This window comes from Cuculus canorus, chromosome 16, assembly GCF_017976375.1.
Source record: "Cuculus canorus isolate bCucCan1 chromosome 16, bCucCan1.pri, whole genome shotgun sequence".
In the NCBI taxonomy this organism is placed as follows: domain Eukaryota; kingdom Metazoa; phylum Chordata; class Aves; order Cuculiformes; family Cuculidae; genus Cuculus; species Cuculus canorus.
Window position 1 is genome coordinate 9,070,434 of NC_071416.1, and position 18,006 is coordinate 9,088,439.

The 18,006-nt window shown below is 47.9% G+C and overlaps 1 protein-coding gene across 17 annotated transcripts; it reads left to right on the forward strand.

Moving 5' to 3' along the window:
* Positions 1 to 1,108: 1,108 nt before the first annotated feature.
* TPD52L2 (TPD52 like 2) lies at positions 1,109 to 17,933 on the forward strand. Of its 17 annotated transcripts, none has more exons than XR_008452583.1 (11): positions 1,109 to 1,216; positions 2,191 to 2,336; positions 3,384 to 3,532; positions 4,329 to 4,388; positions 6,057 to 6,116; positions 10,153 to 10,254; positions 12,802 to 12,854; positions 14,171 to 14,197; positions 14,590 to 14,631; positions 15,872 to 15,920; positions 16,123 to 16,213. XR_008452583.1 is itself a non-coding variant. In XM_054081404.1 (11 exons), exons 1-11 carry the CDS (start codon positions 1,198 to 1,200, stop codon positions 16,216 to 16,218), a joined length of 789 nt encoding a protein of 262 aa, XP_053937379.1. In that variant the 5' UTR covers positions 1,109 to 1,197; the 3' UTR covers positions 16,219 to 17,932. The 17 variants fall into 17 exon arrangements, 14 of the variants coding, with proteins under 14 accessions (XP_053937379.1, XP_053937384.1, XP_053937381.1 ...); XM_054081404.1 differs by lacking the exon at positions 12,802 to 12,854 and adding an exon at positions 11,206 to 11,244 and having other exon boundaries at positions 16,123 to 17,932; XM_054081405.1 differs by lacking the exon at positions 12,802 to 12,854 and adding an exon at positions 11,206 to 11,244 and having other exon boundaries at positions 1,130 to 1,216; positions 2,218 to 2,336; positions 16,123 to 17,933.
* Positions 17,934 to 18,006: the final 73 nt, after the last annotated feature.

The following is an 18,006-nucleotide window of genomic DNA, read 5'->3' on the forward strand; positions in this document are numbered from 1 at the left end:
CGGTTTTCACATAGCCTCAGCACTCCGCCACTCCCCAAGTCTGTGGTCATCCCAAGCTACCCAAGAGAACTGCAAGAGCTGGGAACAGGGCTGCAGCTGAGAGGGGTTTCCATCGAGAGGGATGGCAGGGCTGATGGAAGTGGAGCAGCCCAGGCCTTCCCTGCTGCTCAACACCAAGCAAAGGAGCTTTGGCTTCGGCTCTGCTTCCAAAGAGAGGGCAGGGGCCACAGGGAAGTGTGAAACCCTCCTAACCTGCTATCGCTTCCCATCGTTGGGACGACTGCCACCAGCTGCAGGTGGGCACCCCTGGAACATCTAGGCACTCCCTGAACACACGGACACCCCTGGAACATCTGGGGACAGCTGGAATACCTGGGCACCCTGGAACACTTAAGACACCCCTGACATCAGGATACAGGGCAGGCCCCGATGCTGGTGGCCAAGCTGTGGGTGAGCTGGGGGTACAAGGAGGCAGAGCTGCTTGTAGGTGTGATTCATAATTTTCCTCAATATAGAAAGGACTTGGAGCGAGTCCAGAGGAGGCCATGGAGATGATCCAAGGGCTGGAGAACCTCCTGTACAAAGCCAGGCTGAGAGAGTTGGGGTTGTTCAGCCTGGAGAAGGCTCCAGAGAGACCTTAGAGCAGCTTCAGCACTGAAAGGGGCTCCAGGAAAGCTGGGAAGGGGCTCTTGATCAGAGAGGGCAGGGATAGGATGAAGGGAATGGTTTTAAACTGAACGAGGGGAGATTGAGATGAGATCTTGGGAAGAAATGTTTTGCTGTGAGGGTGGGGAGGCCCTGGCCCAGGTTGTCCAGAGCAGTGGTGGCTGCCCCATCCCTGGAGGTGTTCAAGGCCAGGTTGGACGGAGCTCTGAGCAAAAGGATCCAGTGGGAGGTGTCCCTGCCCATGGCAGGGGTGGGGCTGGACGGCTTTACGGTCCCGCCCCGTTCCCCCGCTCCAGCCCCGCTGCTGCCCCCTGCCCTCCGCCCGCGATCAGTCACCACTGCCCCCCGCCCCGTGACGTCACGCCCGCGCCGCCGCCGCTTCCGGTATCGGGGGGCGGAGCGAACGCAGAGGGGTCGCCACGGGTGTGACGTCATCGCTCCGCGACGCTGTCCGGAAGTGGAGGGAAGTGGAGGGGGGAGAGGAGGAGGGCGGTGCTGGGCAGCGTCATCGAGGGGGGCCGGGGCGCCGCCATGGAGAGCGGCGGGCAGGGTAGGGGCGGGGGGCACGGAGCGGGGAAGAGAGGGGCCAGGGAGGTGGGAGAAGAGGCCCCGGGGAGGAGAGGATCCTGAGGTGGTGGCTGGGCGAGGGGGGAAAGCACGGGGAGACGAGGGACCTGGGAAGGGGAAGAGGGGCCAGGGATGGGGGGCAATGAGGGCGAAGACGGGCCTGGGAAGGCGGGGGCGTGAGAGGCAGGGGATAGGAGCGGGGAGCAGTGAGTGGGGAGAGGAGCGACGGTGCTGGGGAGGGGAGGGGAGGGGGGGCCGTGAGAGAGGAGAGGGTGTAGGGAGGCTGGGATGCGAGGAGGCATGAGGGCAGAGAGGGCTGGAGATGGGGGGAAAGGAGTGGGGGATGGGGACAGAGGCCATGGGGGTGCTGTGAGGGAAAAGAGGGGCCGTGGAGGTCGCGAGCTGTGAGGTTGGAGAGGAGCCATGAGGAGAAGAAGAGAGGGCCTGGTGTGTATGTGCGGGTACTGGGGGGCTTGAGTGATGGAGCTGTGAATGGGGAGAGGGGGGCTCTGTCAGGGAAAGGACACAGGGAGAGGGAAAGAGGCTGCCATGAGGGGAGAGAGGCCTCGAGGGGCTGCGGTTCTGGGCCCTGCGAAGGGTGCTGGCGGCTCATGTCCTGTACCCCCACCCTTCTAGGGGTTCGTTCTTCCTTTCCTCTCCCACTCTATGGACTTTTTCTTCTCTCTCCTGGGGCTCATCCTCCTACCCTAGGGCTCGCATTGGCCCCCTTGGGTGTTTAGCAGCTGGTGCCGGGCAGAGGAGCTATTTCAGATAAGCAGAGCCCGGTGCCTCTGTCACGCCTGGCAGATGCTGATGGAGGAAACTCCACGGGCAGTTTCTCTTCCTCTCTCTGGGCAGCCCCTCTCTTCACCTTTCCCATCAGGCTGCCTGGCTTTGCATACCGTGTCTTGCTTGCTGGCTGTTTATCCCCTCTGCCTCTGCTCCTCTCTGCGACAGATATCAACCTTAACTCTCCCAACAAAGGGCTGCTGGTGAACGCCATGACAGATGTCCCTGTGGATAGCGCGGCTGCGGCCAGGACCTCAGCACCCGAGGGGCTGACGCTTGCCGAAGAAGAGGAGTTGAGATCCGAGCTCGCCAAGGTATTGGGGCGCTCGCCCTTGCCAGAGTGGCCACTGTTGTGTTGTGCTGGAATGGAACAAACGGGAGCTGTGGGAGGAGGGCTTCGGTTTGCTTTAATTTTGCAGTGGTTTTACCTTTGGATCTCTCAGCTGACTGTTGAAATGCACAAAGCTGGAGACACTTCAAACGCTCTCAGTTGTTGCCTGTGTTTTCCTGGGTTGAATTAATTTAGAGCTGTAAGGAAATAAGTAGCTTTTGATGCTGTGAGCTTATTGTAGTCTTTTAGTGCTGTTTGAAATAAGAAAACACTTTAGGTAAGCGGTATACAAAAGAAACTAATATTTCTTAGGAAACTGAAACAACAGAGCAGTTAACATGCTTTCTTTTTGTACCTTTTATTCTTAAATATTTATTACATTTATAGGCAACTATTTTTGGTGCCTGAATCCTTCTGAGGAGCTGAAATCATGTAGCGTAGCATCCAATAGGTGCCCAAAATTCAGGTTGATTTTAAAATTCAGTCATATTATACCTTATGTCTGCAACGTAGCTGAAGTTAAAATTGCAACTGCTCTCCTGTCGTTCAGTTTGAGAATCTTGTGCTGATGCTTTGACCTACAGGAAGGAGGTCTTTGCAGACCTTGGTGAGCTGTAGCTGAGGTCGAATTGAACCCTCTCTGGCTGGAAACAACTCCTGAGCGCTTTGGAAATGTTTTAAGAAAGATCTCTGAGGAAAACCTCTTTGCTTTAATGATGAGGAAAAGGATCATAAAGTAGAACTCTTAGTTAATAAGGTTTGGCAGCTGATTTTTATTTGCTGTTAAATTCCAGTGCTAGAAATGAGTTCTGACTTGGTGCCCTGAATATGATACGGTGACTTGTCTCTGATCCATAGACCTCCCTTTCCAGCACTTGTTCCAGGATTGTTCTGCATGAACTTGACATTTGTACCAATTCTTTAAGTTCATGTTAATGAAATCTTTCTAATTTTGAGGAACGGAGAAAGGTGGCTTAATTTTGAAACTTACTGAGCTGTGATTTATGACAAACCCCTGCCTGTCTCTAAGGTGGAAGAAGAGATTGGCACTCTCAGGCAAGTCCTGGCTGCGAAGGAGAGGCACTGCGGAGAGCTGAAGAGGAAGCTGGGTTTGACTCCCTTGGATGGGCTAAAGCAAAACCTGTCTAAAAGCTGGCACGATGTCCAAGTCTCCAATGCGTAAGTGTTGCTTGTGATGTGTGTTTATTTAAATATGACTCCGTAGGAATTATTTCCCAGCAGCATGTTGCAGGGCTCTTTCAGGTGGCTGGAGAAGTTTGCTCTGATGGAGTAAAAGGCACTTAAAAAGAAAATAATTTCTCTTATTTCAGTGGGATAGAACTTTTTTGTCTGCGATCTGGATAAACTGTTGCTAGATGCTCTCTCCCATGCTGTCAGACATCTGGATTGCCACTGAACAGTCCAATTTGCCCCTTTCTGCCCATTCTTTGAGATGCAGGCAGCTGCTGCCTTGTTCTGAGCTCAGGCTCAAGGAAAAAAGCAAGAAGTTGCAAAACTGCTGCATAGGGCTAGCTCGGAAGCTGTTTCTGAGTCATATAGCTTGAATTAAAAAGCCTGCACCTCTGATACCAGTGTGCGTAGTGCAGTCACCTCTGCCTAAAGGAGGCTGGAAATTAGACTAGGCATGAAGTCACTGTGGTGCTTGGCAGTGCCAAAAGGGAAGCCAAGGAGGTAAGCTGGTCCCTGCAGTTGTGCCTGGGTGTGAGAAACTCTCAGTACCCGCAGAGATACGGTTTGGTCTCAAAAGTCTCCCATAACTTCACGGGAATTTAGTGCTGACAGCGCTGCTGCAGATCAGATTGCTGAGCGGTTCATCTCACTGTTTGTTCTTTCTCTTTTTCCTCGTCATCCCTCCTACATCCCTGCCTGATTTCTGTTATTCCTTTGTAACTGAAATCTGTGTCTTTGAATAATGAATATTGGAGTTATATTCATTAACACTTTCTGTTTCTAGTTATGTGAAAACATCTGAGAAACTTGGAGAGTGGAATGACAAAGTGACACAGTCTGACTTGTGAGTGCCCGGGGCTCCCCAGCTGCTCCTCCTTGCTCCTTGCTGCGCTCCCTGATTTGTGCTGCTCCCTGTTCTCACAGGCATCAGGGTTGACCAGGAGTTGGAGGGACGGTGAAGCAGGACTCTGATTAGCAGCATGCCCAGCTTCCAGCCATAAGCATCCCTTGGTTGTGGAGGAGATGAGTAAATGTTACTGCTATCATCTCTCTCATGGCCTTGCTATTGCAGAGGAAACATTCCGATCAGTTACCAGACCACACTGTGTAAACAAAAATTGCAAAGAATCAGCCGCGGTTTCCCTTTCTCTGGTCATCGGAGGGTTAGTTTGTTGTAATTGTGTGTCTTGTTAGTGAACCTCTCTTTACGGTGAAACTGTGTCTCTTCTCATCAGATGTGGTAGGAGTTGGTTTGATTATTGCCCTTCTGTGTGGCTGCAGGGGAGAGAAGGCACCCAAAGGTGGAAATAGGGACTGTGCAAAAGCAAATGTGTGTGTGAGCTTTTGAATACTGCCATGTGGCAGCTCTTCTGCATTAGTGTATGTCAGCACCAGAAAGCCATAAATTTTCGTCTTGGCAGTAAATACATGCAGGGCACAAATGTGGACAAAGAACATCTGGTTACTTCTGTCTCTAGAACTCTTTGATTATGTTAGATAGAGAATCGTGGAATGGTTTGGGTTAGAAGGGACCTCAAAGCTTACCCAGTTCCACCCCCTGCCACGGGCAGGGCCACCTTCCGCTGGGTCGGGTTGCTCCAAGCCCCATCCAGTCTGGCCTGGAATACCTCCAGGGATGGGACAGCCACCACTGCTCTGGACAACCTGGGTCAGGGCTTCCCTCACAGGAAAACTTCCTAATGTCTCATCTCAATCTCCCCATGAACCATTTGGATTCCTGCTGCATATCTGAATGTAAGGCAGACCTTGAATGTTGGCTGCACTGAAGATTCTCTCCTTTCTATGCCTTGTGTTGAAGGAGAGGATTGTTTAGCTAAGAGGGAAACATGGATTAGGAGCATCCCGCCACTTGGCAAGATGGCTCTGATCTAACTGGGGAGCGTTATGCTTCTGGTGACAGAACTGCCTGCGACACATCACCTCCTCTGAGCGCCTCTGCCTGTTGTCTATGCTGGCAGCAGACACCTTCTGTAGTGCTTGTGTTTGTTCTGTATCACCAGTGCCAATTTGTGCAACTGCTAAGGTGCTGTTTTGTGTATAAGCAAAAGTGATTTGTAAAGGTAAGTAGATGGAGCCGAGTTTAACAGTTGCCCAGGTTGTGCTGTATTGATAACACAAGAGCTTTGGCTGTGGCATTCAGGGTTTTTTGGCCTTGAGCTCCATTCACCACTCTGTGCTTTTAGCATGTAGCCGCCACGGAGCGTGTAGGAAACGAGCAGAAGAGACAAAGCCTTTCAATTGCTGACACCTAAACTGCAGGCTTTGTTTCCATGTGCTTAAATAAGAATGAATCTGGGGCTTAGGTGTCTTGCCGCCTGTTCAACAACAGCTCTTTTCCTTCTAGCTGTAATAGAGAAGGGGAGAAGCTGTTGTCAGAGAAAAGAAACCTGTGATACCGTTAGTGTAAAGAGATGCTGGTAGTGTGGAAAGTGTCAGAAGCAGCCTCTGTGGTGAGCCTTGGCACTGTGTCTAACGTCCATTGTGTTTGTAGATATCTTTCAGCCAGCAGCACACTGGAGGACTGGAATGAAAAATTAACTCAATCAGAAGCGTGAGTGTCTTAACTGTCAGCGTTAACAAATGCTTTCATGACAATCTGCTGCCACTAATGCTGTGTGCCCCTGCTCACAGTCCTCTGCTTTGACTCGAACTACTTAAACAGTTCTCCTTTCTGGCTTTAGCTTTTCTAACCCGATAAATGCTTCTTCTGGGAGAGAGGGCTTTTCCTCAGATCAGTATTTGACTGATTTCATTGTCATAATAAGAAGATAATCGTCCCAGTGATGCTTTTCAAATGCCTGCCTGCTCTTGGAGAACTGGCTGAAGCCACCAGGTAGCCCAGACCTGTGCGCCACACATTGTGACTTCAGCTGCCAATCTGTGGCGTGGCCAGCCTGACCTCCTCCCTTCACCCTCTGCAGGGAGCAGGAGCTTTGCTTTTTGCCGTGGTCCCTGATGAGAACAAATAGAGCTTTGGTGTCCAAGACAGCTGTTCTGCCATGTTGGGCCCTAAATGGACTTGAAGAGCTTAAACTCCACAGCTGTTGTACTCCAGTCGTTGGCCGCAAAGGTCTCTTAGCCATGTTTTTGTTAAATGCCTGAAATTAAATTCTCATTTGGACTAAATTATGGAAACATGTTATGGCAGTTGGTCTTCGTCCTTCTCGCCTGCATCTTTCACACAGGGTATAAGGGAATCCTTTCCAGTGATTCAGTGGGAACAGGTAGGGAATGTCATTGTGTTCTGAACTGATTTGAACCGTGGTAAGGGAGGTCTCGGGTAAGCCAGCTTTTCCTGTTCTTTGGACCAGGTATGAAATTCAGTCCTTTGAGCTGCCTTGGGATTGGCAGTGGGTGTGGATAGAAGGTTTTCGTCATAAGAGGGATGAAAAATGAGAGCTGATAAAGCAGAAGTATCAGAAAAAAAATTATAGTATGCAGAGTCAATGTTCCATGTATGTTTTCTAGGTAAGGTGTAAATTGTCACTGTTTCACTTGCTAAACAGTGACCTTGTTTTTTTATGCTTGCTGACAATGCGGCTGGCTCCAGTGGTGTTTCATCTGTGTTCCTCCCTGGGTGTGCCTGCTAGAATAGAAAACTTCTCATTATATCTGTTTCCTTGTACTTAACAAGTGCCAGAAATGTGGCGGAAGCGAGGTTTTGTAGAGCACTTAAGGCCGGCATAGCCGTGACACGCTAGTTTTCCTGCTTGCTTTGGCACTAGGTAGGGTGACAGTTCATAGTAGCAAGGCAGATGCTGTTGGAAAGGGAGAGGCAAGAGGGCTTGAGAGCTGGGATCTCAGCAACATTTCAGAAAACACACAGGTCTTCTACATCCTTTGTCTAAAGCTCGATAAATGCAAGGAGTCGAGTTAAAGAAATCCAGGGATGAGGTTTTACTCCTATGTTTTGGGATTTTTATGCGAATCCATTCTCTTTCTGTTTTTTTGAGCTTCTCTGCATTATAACTGACAAGCATCCTGACTGAACTGGGAATGGGCTGAGCTCCTGACCTCATGGGGCTTTTGTACACGGTTGGATTTCCTGGTAGTTGCCGTTCCTGGCAATGGACTTGCCCTCTGTGAGCAGAGAGGATAGAAATCAGCCCTATCTGCCCCTTGCGCCTGTTTCACTGTAACCAGAATGCAAGATGGCTTGGATGGTTTGTGTTCTTAGCCAGACAGCGCAAATGGTAGTTGCTGGATAGGAGCAAGTGAGAGGAAGCTGGTATTAATGGATAAAGGAGGATTTGAGAGTGCAGGTCTGGCTCCTCCCTGTCCGGATTTATAGGAGAGGGGATGCAGTGAAATGTTGGAACACCACAGGGCAGAGATCATTTGTGCAGCTTCTGCTGCAGCCAATTGCCTGTTGGGAGAGCAAGGTATTAATTGGAGCTGATATTTATTGCTCCCAGATTTGGATTACTCTATTGTGCTTTGTACTGGTGCTAAGGAAAGAAAGTGAGTGTGAATTTAAAGCCTTGGCAAACCTGGCTGTGTCTCTTGCGCGAGAGCGGTTGCGACTTCTAGGTCAGGGCTGGGCATAGTTAAGTTGCATTAGAGGCTTGTATAACCTGATCCCTGGTTGTCACAGGCGCAGTTCCACATGTGTTTCTGCTGGCAGTTCTGGGTTAGAGAACTGCTCGTCGCAGCTGCGCTTTCCTGGCTCTGCCTCCCGCGTCGCAGTGGCAGAGGCGTGTACGTGTGTGTGGGAGCTGCAGCTGCAGGACTGGGTTGGTGACCTGATCTGGCTGCTGCTGTCTTTTTTTGTTCTTCCAAGTTTATATTTCAGCTGCATTTCAGTCTAGATCCCTGTGTCGGCACAAGTAGTTTGTACTGGCATCGTGGAGAAGCACACTCGGGCAGAAGGAGCAGCACTTCAGTGCTAGATCTTCAGTTATCTTGAGAATACTGCTGTCAGGTGTGGGAAATACAGTGGGAAACCTCTAGCCTTTTTCTGCTGAACTAGATGTAATTCCTGGGAGTCTGCGGTGTGTGTGGTGAGATGGTTCCTTTGAGGCTGTAAACTATTCGTCTCATCGCTGTTCTGGTGCCCAACGCTGCTCTGCAAGAGCTGAGTGTCAAGCAAACATAGAGTCAGGGCAAGGTATTCCAGTCAGCACCAGATCTGTGCTGTTTCTGTTGGGCAGATGTAAAGTTGGGCAGGTGTAAATCAAATCCCATGGTAGGACTCGGTTAGCCAGGGAGGAGCCTGGCTGCCCAAAGCAGGGATCGAGATCCTTCTCTCCCAAAGCAGCTTTGGCCCCAGGGTTCAAACACAATTACTGTGATAGGAAGGCATGTGTAAGAGCAACTAGTCTTGTTGTTGATCAGTGCACTCCTAAATGGTCCCAAGGTGACTACTTCTTGCAAAAGACTGTGTTGTGGAGAAACGGTGTTGATGCCTGGCTGTTGAGGCACACTCAGGTTCTCCTGGAGTCCTGAATTAAAGGGCAAATGTTCTGAAAAATGTGTAGGTTATGGGCATTTTCTTTCAGGAACAGGGAAGGAAAGGCTGACCCATTTTTACCCTGTTCTGTGTGCATCTGATGTATGTTCTTGATTCTTGGCCAAACCAAACCCAACAAACCAACACGTTGTGATTGGTATCGCTTGAACCCGGTTCTGGTGCTTCCTACACTTCTGTCTGGAGAGAATGAGCTGTGAATCATAGTCAGCTGTCAGCACTGTCCTTTGAGCCTTGGGCTGTTTGTAGTGTCCTTCTCCTAAATATCTTGGTCAGGCACAAAAGGAATCCTGAGTTCCAACATATGGAATAAGAAAACGTGGCTTAGATTGTTGAGCTTGTTTTCCAGCCTGAGTCTTTTGTAATTTGAGGAATGCCATAAATTTGGATGTTAATCGCCTACCGTGGTATAGCTTAGAGAGGGTGAGTTAATGAAAGTGGCTCAAAGAATCATCGTTGCTAAAATTAGTCTCATCTGAAGGAAACAAAGGCTCTCAAGTGTCTGTCTTCTTCAGCTCTGGTATAAACCCAAATGTCATCGCTTGGCACATAACTGCCTGACCTCTCATGTGTTGTGGTTGATGGTAACTGATGGGAAGCTTCTCTACCAATTTATTCCTAAGCTGCAGCTGTAGAGGTAATGCCGATTCCTGCATGTCTTTTCTGTGCGGTGATGTTAGTCTTGCTTCTGTCCTCCCTAACCTGACACTACAACAAATGCTGTAACTTCTTCAAGTCTGCGAAAAAGGAATAGGTTCCTATGCTTATATTCTCACGGAGACCAAAAGACAGTTGTAGAGCAAATGGGATACGGTGCTATGGTGTTTGAGTTTCCAAACTTGGGGGAGGGAGGGTTATGCAAATATTGGTCAAATTTAAAAGCATGTGGTCCAAATGGTAAAGTGAGTGTAGGGAAAGGTTAATCCTACACTTGCTGCTTTTCTAAAACTTTAAATTCTTGATTACATGCAAGACTGGAAGGGGCTTTTTCAGTGGGGTCAGTGCAGCTCACTAAGTTAGCTTCTTTCCTTTAATAGGGGTTCGTTTTTCAAAAGGGGTGTGTTTCTTGCTTTTGGATCCTACCTGTTAGTTCAATTTATGATTTTTTTTTTCTATTTAGTTATAAGAAGACCCAGGAAACCCTTTCCCAGGCAGGACAGAAGACTTCAGCAGCCCTTTCCAATGTCGGTTCTGTTATCAGCAGGAAACTTGGTGACATGAGGTAAGGTTTCTGTGCTGTGCTCCAGTGCTTTGATCCAGGTTTCAAACAGTAACAAGGCTTTACAGAGTAACTAGACTGGTTTTCAATTTTCTGTGTAGGCAGCGCGGTGCTGTCAATGGACCGCTGCCTTCCATGTGGCCCTGTGCGTCGTAGTTTAGGACAGATCGAACACTTGTCAATGGGATAAAATCAGTTTTAAGGCATTTAAGTTTGATTTGGCCTAGGAGAACTGGCAGAACATTTTTAGCAGCCTTCTCCCTTTTACTGTCATATGGTTTTGCTGCAGCTTTTACATCAAATATAAGAAAGTAACGTTTACGTTTACCTTTTCCATTCAGTACTGGATTTTGTCAGTATTATTACTTGGGATTAGAAAGGCTTCATCACTCCTGTGCTGTTACACTTCAAAATGGGGCCAAGTCTGGATACTGCATGTGGTGCAGTTCCAAGTCCTGTGTGTCAGCTTTCCCTGGAGAAGGGCAGTACGCTTTCCAGGCACGGTTACTACATACCGGTTGGAAGGTATGGATCAGTTCAGAAGATCCTCACAACATTAAAAATGTCTCCTTGTGGCTGGTGGTTACCTAGATTCCCAAAGCAGGTGACTGCTGAAGTGACTGCAAATCTAAACCTCTTTCATCTGGAAATGAGAGGCCGGTGCCCTTTCTTGCTGGCTGAGGTTCTTGCTCTGGGAGTGTCTCAGCTGTACAAAATCGAAGATTAGAACTGGTGATTTCCCTGATCTTGGGAAATTTAAGCTGAAGATTGGTTCCCCACTAATGGCAATGTTGAGGTTATTCATGCAGAATACCTTGACTGTGTTTTTATTGGAACCGAGACCTAATTCTGCACGTACGACCTGTCTAGGTTATTAAGGAAGTATTCCCAGAGCTTGCATTTAACGTGATGTATCAGACCTTGGATTGAATGAGTAGCTGTCGTTCTTTGTAGGGAATTTCCTCTTCCACTGTGGCTGGGAGTATCCAAGTGGTAAGAACATGTTGGCCTCTGATCACATAGCACTGCTTTATTCTAGTTCTGTCCTCAGTTAGTTATTTACTGTGTTCCTGGAGGGCGATTTGTGGTGTTTGCAGTAGCTTGCTTCTCTGAATTTGGCAGAGGACTTGCTGGTTTCCTACCTTTCCCACTATTCAAGTTTAAATTTGTCTTTCCTGGAAATTACCTAGTCTACAAGAAGATTTATGTGCAGTCATAGGAGACAGATACTGGCACAAGATGTGGTGGTAATAGGTTTTGCTAAATTGTTGGTAGTGAAGTAAAATTCGGTGCCCAACTTCTGTGGTCTGGGCAGGCTGATGTGGCAAAAGGGTGCAGGCTGTGCTTTTTGGACCGAACAGGGAGCTCTTGAACCAGTGTTGCCACCAGAAGAAGCCATTCAAACAGGTTTGGTCCTGCCTGTTGTCTTCTGGTTGGGAGAATCCAAATCACCATGCAGCTGCAGAAATGTTTGTGCCATCAGAGGAGCAGAAGATGGAGGGAGGGGATGCATGGCTGAGTGAGGAGAGTGCCCATTACTGCTGGTGATGGCTGGCCTGACACAGCCCTGGTGAAAACTGGCTATGCAGTCAGCCTGCAAACACATCAGAGCTTTGCAGCATTGCTACTGCTCAGCATTAATCACCAATTTAAACATCTGCATAGCTTTTTCTAGCTCATACCTTGGGTCCTGTATTGTGAAATAGAGGCAGCTTCTGTCTTGTAGTTTGGAAGTCTCCGCCAAAGTTCTTTCAGTGGGATTTGCTTTGCATTTGTGGCCCTGTGGAGGAACACAGTAATGATTTTTTTTAAGACTTTTTTGGTTTCCCTGTGTGTATATAAACAGACATCTGTCTCCTGCACTGTGTTCAAGTCTTGATATTTCTGATTCTGAATGAGGTTTGACTCTGAGCATGAGTTTCTGCAGGAGCTGTACCACTTTCCACCCTTGCCAGGTGAAAACGGAACAATGTTCTGATACACGATCAGAGCTGACAAGAAGCGAAGTTTGTTGTGTTGTTGTGATGTCTTCTCTGAAGAAGTGGGGTTGATCTCTGCTCCCAGAGAATCTCTGTCATAGGCCTCGTAGCCTACACTGCATCCTCCCTTACTGTACTTTCCTTTTTCCTCTGAGACTACAAACTCACTTGTAAATCAGGTTTATTTTCCATCACTGGAAGTGTCGAGATAACAGAAGGGATTTCCTTGTTTGGTCAGCCTTCACCGGTTGATAAATGCAAGGAAGGCGTGATGAATGGGACAAATGCTTCTGATACATGGAGGGCGTAGTTGTAATTCCATGAAAAAAGTTTGGACCAAACTGCTGTGGTACTGCCCTAAGTAATGTGCCCTAGGTTAGATCGTTAGGGTGGTTGTATTCTGGTCAAAGTAAGTTTAAATGTAGGTGTGGGTTGTACAGAAACACTGAAGTTAGCGCGGTGACCGTGCACTGACTGTATTAATGCTGTTGCTCTGTACCCAGCCTCGAGTGGAGAAAATGAAGTTAGTTACTGGTGCCAATTCAGCCTTTTCTGTTATCTCCACTTGCAGTTACAAAGTAAATCGACTTTCAGACATCGCGTTCCTGTATTTTACTGACCCCGGTAAAGTGCAGAACGGCATTTCCTCTGTTGATAACGGCTCACTTTGTGGATTTGTGCCCCCAAATACACTTTGTGTTGTCTGAGTTTGCTGTGCATAATACTACAAGCAAATTTGTTACGAAATGTTAGCCTGAGCCCCGAAAGTGCCCAGAAATTGCTGGATTTACATAAATTTTAAATCCTTATGGAAGGAGGAGAAGGGTTGCTGCCAGGTCCAGGCACAGATGCCGAACAAACAGACCGGTGCTTGTGGTATTGCATACAGGGCAGCACGATGCATGGATGTGTGTTATCTGTGTTCTTTAAGCAAAAGGAAGTAGGAAGTTGATTTGTTTCGCATGCAAAGACAGCATTTCAAGGAGTCTGCCCTGCCAGACAGCTGACTTGGATGCGTAGGGAAATGAAACCATAAAGCCTAACAGCTTTGCTCTGGATGGAAGGAAAACCACTTGTAGTCCTTGCCAAGTACTTTAGATCCAACTCGCCATGAGTGCTTCCTCCTGCAGAGACAAAAATCATATTTAAGTGGAATAAAACACTGCTTCTGGTAGAAGAAATCCTTTGAGAGCATCCTGGTGACCTTCCTAGCAGGAGTAGGAAACCATGATCTGTTATTTCAGAAGACTGAGGTGATCTTGCACTGCAGAATCACATGTGTGGGTCTGGTACCTAGGGCAGAATACGTTGCCTTGAGACCTAAAAATGGGCAACGAGGTTGTGGGGTAAACGTGATACTTTTTATTCAGAGACTTTTATCTTTATTGTGCTGCAGTGTGTTTGTTCTCTGAGCTGTAACTCTGAGATCTGCAGGCTGGGCGAGATAACGTGCAGGTATCCATTGCGGGTTCCTGTTACGAAGGTTCTCAGCCAGGAGTCCTTGCAGTGCTGTCTTTGTATGTGATCTCATGGGCAGAGATGGGGGAAGGAGGCATCTTCACCTAATTAGCTGGCACTTGATAAAAAACTCATTTTAGGAAAATATGCTGTAAAAGAAAAAATCCCCATGAAAGCAGTGAAAGGGGATCGGTAAAATGGTTTGTGTTGCTGTTGCACACCCACTTCTTTTTGTCCCAGCACATTAAGTTGCTGTGGGTGCTGTTATCATCCTGAGAACTCCCTTAGCTTGGCTTATTTGAGTTAATGAAAAGCAATAGTTTTCGCTTGCTTCTGTAGGCTTCCTCCCGCTTAGTTGACTTTGCTGTCCCATGATCCTGTGACCGGGTTCCTGCTCCGCTGCCCTGTGTTTACTGTTTAGATCTGCATAAGTGTCTGACTGCCGCTTTCTTTTTCTCTCTGCTGTCCACGGCTTCTCCCAGGGCTCACCCCTTCTCGCATTCCTTTAGGTAAGATGCTCTTCAAGACTACAAAAGGAACATTTGTTTCTCTGTGCTGGGCCCTCACAGACTGTAAAGGGGAAGCTGATTATTTAGGCCTTGCCTACTTTTGCTTTTGACATAGATTGAGAAATCTAGCCCAAACCCATGCCCTGTGATCGACTTTTGTTTCACTGTAGCAGTTTGCAGTTAGCTAGTTGGGCTGACTGTCCTGTGTCTGGAAAACTTAAGTTCTGGGCTGCTGCTGTTAAATAAGGGAAGAGAGGGCTGGCTCATACAGCTTCTGTTGTCCGCAGCAGCCTGTGTGTGGGCAGTAAGGGCTTAAGAACCAGGGGTACGCTGGTATCTGTCTAAAACTGTCATTTAACTTTTTCCTCCCTGTTTTGAATGCTTCCGAGTAGCAGTTACTCCATCCGCCACTCGATAAGTATGCCGGCGATGAGGTAACGTACCAAAACCCGTGTCTGCTGAGAGGGGCCGGTGGGGGAGTGCACCGACTCGGTCGTTACTGGGGTTCTGGTTCTGAGTCATACAACTGGCTCCCTCTTAAGCACACCCCCCTCGTTGTATGGGGTAACCACGTCCTGCGGTTTGAGTGATTCAGGGCAGTTTTTTACCCAATCACTTTTTGTGGTTATCAGCACCTCTTTTGTTCTCATGACCATACCAAAGTCTAACTGAAGTTCACAGCTTCCAGAGGTCCCCAAAGGAGAGGGATTACATCTTCCTCTTACACCGTGCGGCACGCCCATTGCTAGTACAGAGGTGAATCCTAACCTGAACTCTCCGTCTCCATCCTGGAAGCTCCCTGCCCTTGTTGCATGCCCTTGTGGTGCATTAGGTGATCTCCTTGCAGGAGAAGCAACTGCTGGGACTGGATGAGGCCTGCAGAAGCCCTCTCTCTGTTCATCCTCGTCCCGTATTGACAGAAATTTTTTTATGAGTGCAAATATAAGTGATTCTTCAGAGCAAAAATAGCCAAGAGGAGGGTAGTCAGCTCCCAGCTCCCAGCACTCTGCAGCCTAGCCTAGGGAGAGCTGCTCTGTATGAGTAATCACCCGGACTGAATCCTCGGCACAGAGCCCTCCTCTGGAATCGTTCACGAGTAAAGCAGCTTGACAGGTTATCAAACACTTGACCTGGTTTTCTTTGCTAGAAACATGTAATCTTCTGATTAATTTATTACGCTGTGGTTTTTATGAGCATTTCCTGCTGCAAATGATCACTCCTCTAGTAATAAAACTGCCCATAGGTAGAGGCATGTGGCCCTTCCTGCCCATGGGATGCAATATAGGAAATGGAAGCCTTTGTTTTAAACCTTTTTCAGCTTTTCCTTTCCATTATTTAAGACAGGGTGCTTTCTGTTGGAGGACTTGTAAAACTAGGAGCTAGCTTCTTCTCTGCTTACCCTGCATTGATTCCCTAGTGAAACAGGATTTGTTTCCCTCAGTGTTTTAGCTCGGGTGGATTTCATGTGGTATAAATGTTTTCCTTCTGAGTTTGCGCGTGGTGTTCCTGTCTGGTGGAGCTGGGAGGGTTATGCCAAAGGCCATGAGGAGCTGGAAGTGCTCTGGGTGCTGCTGTCACTGTGTTGGAGTGGCCAGAGCACGCAGCCACCTGTGTGGTTTGATTCAGTTAAGAGCTAACTTGTCTTGATTTGTTCTTTGTTGTTTTCTCTGAAAGGAATTCTGCAACCTTCAAGTCATTTGAAGATAGAGTTGGGACCATAAAGGTAACAATCTGCTTTGCCTTGTGAACACATAGTGTGAATCCTTCTGCAGAAACTTGGATTTCTGCAATGTTTTTCTTGTATTGGGGCAGACATCTCAGATCTGTGGGGTCTGTGCCACAGTAGGTGACCTCAACGAGGGGGAATCGAGTTGGTGTTCCCAGTGCTGCTTTCTCGTTATCTTAACTTTATTCTCTCCTTTCAGTCCAGAGTGGTGGGCAGCAGGGAAAATAGCATCGACAGCCTCCACTCCCCCTCTGGAGCGGGAGACAAGCCTCCACATGACAATGCTCCTTTCTAGACCTGCATTGTGGCTTTGCACGGCTGTGCACAACCGTAAGAGCGAGCCCCCTCCCTCCCAAATCTTCACAACAGCAACGACATGCGAATCCACGAAGGGGCTGAGTGCCATTCTGGAGAGATCCATCCTTCATTCATAGACACTGCTGCTGGATCTGAGACAAATAAAGAGAATGCAAAGTTTTGTATACAAATAATATTTTACACTAAAGTTTGTAGATTAAATGTATCACTGCTATCCTTTCGGGAGAGCATGCAAGATGGAGTTTCCTTAACGTAGCTCAGAAATGCCTCTGGTAAAGATAAAAACATTTTTCCTTTGTTTGACATAACTTGGAACGGATACATCGCCCTGAGCAGCGTGAGGAGGGCAGTTCTTGGAGAAGCCAAGTGCATGGGCATTGTAGCTTCAGCTCCTCGCTGCATTCTGTGTGCCGGGCAGGCTGTGCAGCTGCTCTCTCAGCTCCCAGGCTTCTCCCATTACTGGTTTCCCTGGCTCTCACTGCTAAAGAGAGCAAGCGTTAGGGTTTTTTCTGGGCTTTCACAAGGGAAACTTCATGCAGCAGCTGCCTCGTTGTTACACTAATGCTCTAGCTTTAACAAAACTAAAATCTTTATTTTTAAATGCAATGAACTTTAAAGAAATAAAGCTTACAAAAAAAAAAACCACAGAAAAACAGAAGCTTTGGCATCATATTAGGGCGATGCTCCCTTGGACTCTGAGACTGAATTGCAAGCCTTACATCACCTGATGCTTTACTTGTTTCTGGTTTTGTTCTGTAGAGATGACTGCAAGGGTTCTACAGCTGGATGTTGAGTGCTGGAGTTTTGCATCGTACAGTCATAGCAGCATGCTTGTAAGCCAATTCTTGTGTTAAATTCAGTGACGCACTCTGTTTCCCGAGTGTATGAAACTTGCTTCTCCCTTCTGAGTTTATGCCTTCATTCTTGGAGGAGGAATTTCTGAAGGCTGCTAGCAACAGGGCCAGGTTTTAAAGGTTTTAAAGGTCACAGCCGTCCCTGGCGCTGCAGCCGCTGTGCTGGAGGGGCTCTGCCCCACTCTTCTCCATGGGCCCCTCCGTCTGGTACCTCTGACTGTGACTGGATGGGTTTTTTCAGTTGAAAGCCCCAGCCCTAATCTAGGTTTACAAAACTGGCAGAGTCACGGAGCTGAACCAGTCCCCTCAAGGGCTGGGTGTTTCGCTCTTTTGATGCCCAACTTCATTGCTCAGGAGCTGAACAATTCCAAGTTTTCTTCTAAAGGCTTGATTTTATTCTAGGTGAGGTGCCTCCACGTAGAAATACCTAGGGTGAGCAACTCTGTGCCTTAGAGGCCAAGTGGGACTTACTCAGGTTTTGCTGTGTACATATCTGGGTAGTTGTAGTGGTTTATCACCCTGGGGGGACGGAACCACCTCTGACCCTTCTTTAGAGAAGCAAGTTTTGACACTTACCCACAGATTAATCCCTGTTTAATCACTCCCTTCCCTCCACAGACCTGGGGACAAGATGAGATGTTAGAAGATAGATGTACTAGGCAGTAGGGGAGTAGAGTGGTTTACTGGCACTCTGTGTTTGAAACTGGCCTCCCTACGCAAAGCAGAGCCAGTGAAATGGTGAAATGGGGTTTGCTGGGGCTGGGGTATTGAACTGTTTATACACATAAATAGTGAGGAAACTTGTCAATAAAACGTTCCTTTGGGAATAAACAGGTGAATGTTCTGGTCTGGTTCTGTCTAACAGTGATGAAGTCTGTTTGCAGGTATGTGTTAACAAACCTGTCAGACAG

What these genes read in the sequence shown, in the direction of transcription:
- TPD52L2 (XM_054081404.1), top strand. An exon ending in GATGTCCAAGTCTCCAATGC is followed by an intron (nt 3,533 to 4,328) that starts GTAAGTGTTGCT and finishes TTCTGTTTCTAG; the next exon opens with TTATGTGAAAACATCTGAGA. An exon ending in TGGCTGGGAGTATCCAAGTG is followed by an intron (nt 11,245 to 14,170) that starts GTAAGAACATGT and finishes GGCTTCTCCCAG; the next exon opens with GGCTCACCCCTTCTCGCATT.